This window comes from Epinephelus lanceolatus, chromosome 12 (genome assembly GCF_041903045.1).
Source record: "Epinephelus lanceolatus isolate andai-2023 chromosome 12, ASM4190304v1, whole genome shotgun sequence".
In the NCBI taxonomy this organism is placed as follows: Eukaryota; Metazoa; Chordata; class Actinopteri; order Perciformes; family Serranidae; genus Epinephelus; species Epinephelus lanceolatus.
In genome coordinates, this window is record NC_135745.1 from 3,760,841 (window position 1) to 3,766,840 (window position 6,000).

At 39.3% G+C, this 6,000-nt stretch overlaps 1 protein-coding gene across 1 annotated transcript in view; it reads right to left on the minus strand.

The window, feature by feature from the left end:
* LOC117272175 (phospholipid phosphatase-related protein type 5-like) overlaps window positions 1–5,150 on the minus strand; it is a 36,669-nt gene extending 31,519 nt beyond the window's left edge. Inside the window, exon 1 of the mRNA XM_078172879.1 lies at window positions 4,599–5,150. Coding sequence (XP_078029005.1) covers window positions 4,599–4,802 — 204 coding nt within the window. The 5' untranslated portion in view covers window positions 4,803–5,150. The remainder of the gene's footprint in view (window positions 1–4,598) is intronic.
* Window positions 5,151–6,000: the final 850 nt, after the last annotated feature.

Here is a 6,000-nt window from a genome sequence, read left to right on the forward strand (position 1 = left end):
TTCACCCTCTACACCACGGACTTCAGCTATTGCACTGAGACCTGCCATCTTCAGAAGTTTTCTGATGACTCTGCTATAGTTGGATGTATCAGCAAGGGTGATGAGGATGAGTACAGGGCAGTTGTGGATAACTTTGTCACATGGTGTGAGCAGAACCATCTGCAGCTCAACGTGGCAAAGACAAAGGAACTGGCTGTGGATCTGAAGAGGACCAAGACACCGGTGACCCCTGTTTCCATCCAGGGGGTCAGTGTGGACATTGTAGAGGACTATAAGTACCTGGGGGTACACATTGACAATAAACTGGACTGGGTTAAGAACACTAACGCTCTCTACAGGAAGGGCCAGAGCCGTCTCTATTTTCTGAGGCGACTGAGGTCCTTCAACATCTGCCGGACTATGCTCAGGATTTTCTATGAGTCTGTGGTGGCCAGTGCTATCCTCTATGCTGTTGTGTGCTGGGGCAGCAGGCTGAGGGTGGCTGATGCCAACAGACTCAACAAACTGATCCGCAAGGCCACTGACGTTGTGGGAATGGAGTGTGACTCTCTGATGGTGGTGTCAGAGAGGAGGATGCTGTCTAAGCTACGAACTATCTTGGACAATGTCTCACACCCACTCCACCATGTGCTGGTCAGGCACAAGAGTACTTTCAGTGGGAGACTCATACCACCAAGATGTACCACTGAGCGCCACAGGAAATCATTCCTGCCTGTGGCCATCAAACTGTACAACTCCTCCCTCTGAGTGGCCCTGAGACTTTTTCACACACTGCAATAATTTCATTTAACTTGTGCAATAACCCCATTCACCCTGACTGTATATATTCTGTTTGTGTAAATAATCTTGTTCAGTTTACAATATATATATGTATATATATATTTATTTACGTTTATGTTTGTTAATAATTCCTGTTTATTTAACTATATATTTGTTAATACTATTGTTTAAATTTCTTATATTTTCACGTATCTTTCCTCTCTTGCAAGGAGCACCTGTAACATAAATAATTTCCCCTCGGGGATCAATAAAGTATTTCTGATTCTGATTCTGATAAAAGCTGATGAGTGCAGTTTGTCAGCGTCCCGCACAGCAGCTGCTGCAGCTAATGTTAGCACGCCTGCACTGACTGCAGGCTGTAGAGACAGTTTGAGAGGGGAGAGAGATGGATTTTCTGGATGCTCTTAATGAATAACAAAATATTCCAAAGAAATAACAATGTTACAATTAGTTGAAAAATGTGTGTATTATGCTTCAGCAACAGATTTGTGGTCAAAATAGATGACTGTATTGTCTGTGGTGTGAAGCTTAACTTAACACAATTAAATCACACATCAAATCGCAATATCAGTCAAAAAAAAAAAATTCAAAATTGCTCAGCCCTAATCTTGATTTACGCTATGTGTTGTGTGCTTTCAGGTTACTGTTTCCTTCTGTACAGCCAGACAGATATGTGATGTGTTTCCTCCATCTTTCAGTGAGTATTCTACTTAAACTGTATAAATACAGTCTATTTATCTGTTTTATCATGACTTATACCATGTGTTGTTGTGTGCTTTCAGGTTACTGTTTTCTTCTGTACAGCCAGAGAGATATCTGAGGCGTGTTTTTTTATCTTTAATGGAGTTTTCAGCTTCAACTGTATAAATACAGTCTGAATTTATTATCTGCTCTATCATGACACAAGTTGTTGTGTGCTTTAACATAAAACACACATTAAGTATTTCAGTTGGGTTAAAGAGTTTCTCATATTTTCTAAGTCTCTTCTTTTCCATAGATTTTTTTATAGCTGCATTTTAGTTAGCTAAATAATGCAGTATATGTTGCATATATGTCAGTGAAATTGATAATTAAGCAATATCACACGAGAGGGAGTGATGTTATACTCGTATATCGTCACGGCTGTGATTCAGTCATATGCACGAGGCTGAGTGCCAAAGACAATCACAGCCGTGATGATCACAACAAAGACACTAAAGCTGGTGACTTTTGTGTGTTACATTTTATTGGCTAGTGCTACCTAGCTAATGTCCACATATTGTTGTCATGGAAACAAAACCCACATGCAGCGCATCATTTTAAAAAAGGCACTGGGAGCGCTGGTTTAATGAAGTGCTGGGCTTGCATGCTCCCCAGCATCTTTCCACCACTCTCCAGCAAAAGAAAAACATCACGTAGTAGTGCGCTCTCACATGAACCATAAACCAACCATAAACCATTCTGCTTTTTAGTTCTGTTTTGGTCTCCACCAACTCCTGAGAAAAATATCAGTTTCTTTAGCTGCTAATTGCTCCACTATGTTCACCATCCAGTCTCAAACTGTGTCTGTCTGTTGTTTGCTGCTGAGCAGGTAGTGTACAGTGGGTTCTTAGAGCTTTTTCATTAGAAGCACCTGAAGTTACACACTCTAAAACCAAAACAATGAGCTGAGAGATGCTAAAACGTCATGTGCTGACATTGCTATTTGCAACTGTTTCACTTTTGCATCATCTGCAGCACTCTGTGTATTTATAAGGACTATATTCTATTTACTTTTTGTTGTCCCAGCTGCAACAGGCCAGTTTTCCAACAAGGGATCATTTCATGTAAAGTAAGCTTATGTTGTCTACAAATGTGTCATCACACCTCTGTCTCTCTTTACACTGTCTTGTTAATTGGCACTTTTTTAGTATCCTGTCAAGATTGGCTACCATATTACCTTAAACTCAAATTAGTAGTCCAGGCTATTATTTGCTTAAATCACTGAAGTCAACAGGCATATATTTGGGACAGGCATTTATATGGGACAGGCATTTAATTCCTTTTACACAAAACTGCTGCTCAGCAAAGATGGGAAAAAAGGTCAAATTGTTTATTTAAGCCAGTATGAATATTACTTGTATAAAAATTAGGTTTCAAATAATATATAAGTTCCAAATCATTAATTTAATAATCATTTATTAAGCTCTGACCGTCAGGGCATCAGAGAGAGGGAGAGAGAGAGTGTTATGGCACTCGAGAATTACAGCCCCCGACATACTGACCCAACACCACTTTATCCTGTTAAAACAATACTTACAACTTGGATGAATATTTATTATATTCTTTTCATCAATAGACCCTTATGGACTAAAGGAATATAAATAACTTACCAGATATTTTAAGGAATGGACACATACTCTGACTTTATGACAGCTTCAGATGAAGGGAGTCATCTCTTTTTTTCTTTTGTCATGCTAGTAAATCTGAATGAATTACGGTCTTCTCTGGTGCTGATAGTTTCAATAAAATGAGCTCAGCGATTGAATTGTGGAGAATCAAACCGAGCTAACAACATGTGACGTTAATTCCAGTGGGTAGCCAACAACCTGGTTTTACACATCCAAAGAATTATAAAATGAAGTGTTTAGCAACCAGACCAGGTAACTAATTGAGACAGGCCTTAAATTGTCAAAATGTGTAGCCACACCAGGCTAGTAAAAGGAACTGAATGTTTCATTGGGACTAGGCTTTTAAACCTTTCAAGTATAGTGTTCACCACAGTGGACAGCTGTGTAAAAGCCATTTTCTTGTATATGCATGGGTTTTGATGCTATAGTTGCATTTAAGTTTCTACAGTGGACCCTTATGTGTTATACCATACACTGCCACCCACTGGCCAGGTGTTGGCAGTGCAACACAAATCTCTCAAAATCAAGATAGCTGACAGAATGCAAGAAATGTTGTGCCCCCCAAGAATATCTTGCCAATCCTTCTATGACAGGAGACCCTCACAGGTAAATAAGACTTGGAAAAAATCAAGTAACATCTAAGGATTAATACAGTTGTTACATTTTTTTCAAATACTGATTATATGTTGTGAGGAAATGGTAATTAATCACCTGTCCACTAAACTGGGCCTAATGCATCGCGGGCTTGATTTCAACTACAATGCATGAGTTGAAAGGGGGGGATGGGGGGTTAGTACAGAAGGGAGGAGTAGAAAGAGAGGCGAGAAGCTTAGGAGTCAGGAGGAGCAAAGTTCAACACCTTTGTGTGGCATTGAACAATATTAGAATTTGTTAAAAAAAAAATGTGAACACACTAGTTTAAATGCATTAAAATATATTTAAAGTTTCACATGATATATATCATTTTTTTGATTGGTTCATATTTTGTTTTAGTTTAAAACTTAAATGCATGCTGTCTACCCAAGTGGACATGTGAAAATATATTTGAATAAAAACACTTAAGAAAAGAAAATCTTGACTGAGGTCATAATAATTCATGCATGAACTTTTAAAGTATAGTTTAAAGGGGCATCAAGCAATCTATGAATGCTGCTGGGAGATGTAACCCATCTTATTCGAGCACAGTCAACACATACATCAGGAAAATTAGTGGTAGTATATCTGTTTATCTTTAATGAAAGAGAACAAGAAGGAATGTGAATGTCAAAACTTGAGATACAAAAAAAATGTTTTGTTTTTTTTTAAAGATAAGGCATTTTGCCTCTTAGATATGTATGACTGTCGGCCTCTCTGTCTCTCTCTAGATCTCTTGACAGTAGCATCATCATCATCATCACAACAAAGAAAAGATACCTTTGCTAACTGTATTTAAATCATAGTTAGACTTACCAGCACAACAGGCAGTCCACCCACCACAGAGTACAGTATCACTGGCTGTACACGGCTGTCCTGTTCAGGTCCAGGGTCTGGTTTAGTTAAAGCAGGGTCTCTGCAGATAAAGCCCTGTTGGGCTGGACTGAAGGTGTCAGTAAACTCACAGTAGTAAACCAGCATCACTGTAGCTGCCAAAATCACCACCTGGAAGTACAGCATGGTGGACCCTGCCTCCAACAATCTGATGCTACACGCTCTTCAGTACTGTTTCCACAGTGATTAGGTATTCAGTCGTACAAAATCCTGGATACCCTGGTGATGGAGTATCCAACTTAAAATTTCCAATGACTGCTGTTGTTTGAAATCCAATTATGCCAGTTTCTGGTTTGGGTCACCATGGTTAATGTGGTTTTAATCATTCCTGCTTAATAATGCTTAAAAAAAAAAAAAAAAATGTGATGTATAATCTGTGCTGAAGATGATGATTATTTGCCCCTCAGAGACAAAGTTGTTCTTCTTTGCCTCCTTTGTGAGTGAGAGGGAAGCCGTGTCCTTCCGCCCCGCTGAATATCCTGAATCAGCTGACTGCAGTGAACCAGGGAATAAATTCTTTTTCACTGAACAATCTCTAAAGGGTTGCCTGCAGTCTGCTGAACACAAACTCACATCAGTACTTAGCAGTATTGGTGATTTAGGGACAGTGGAGGGCAGATAACTAGTTTTAGTTAGTAATTAGTTTGTAATAGTGATTACTTTTTTTCATCACAATTTTTTACCATTAGTTGCACATTATTAGCTGTGTGAATGGAATGGGGTTTTTTTGGCCACTTGGGGGCAACATAGCAAATAGTAGCATGGTGACTGGGGACAACAAAGAACCTGAGCTTGCTACAGTGAACACCACTGCGTAACAGATGGAGGTTTTACATATTTTTTGCACTTGGTATCAATACTGTTGTTGAATAGAAGCTGAAAGGTCAAATGTTGGAGACAATGTTTGCAATTTGCTGTTTAAAAAGAAGACAACAAAGACAAAAAGGCAGTTAAAAAAAAGCCATTGTCAGTTCCAGTAAGTGCAAAGCGGCAGTGTGTGATTTGAGACAATACTACCCTGCTGAAATTAGTGCACCATGCAGTAAGTATGTGGTGTACATAGTGTACTGCATTGAGGTTTATGTAACTCACTGCCTCTGTACGCCCGTCGCCAGACTCCTTCTGCACTTCCCCTAGGACTCTGCATTGTGATTTTTTCTTTAAAGTTGCAGTGGAGTGTCATGCAGGGAGAAAAGGGGGCACCAGAAGCAGGGTTTGGGGATTGTGGTTGACCTTGACTGCGGTTTTATTTGGGGAACATTGAGTAAAATCTCTGCTGCTGGCATTCCACTGAACTTTTTTAAGGAAATAAATCTCTTACTTA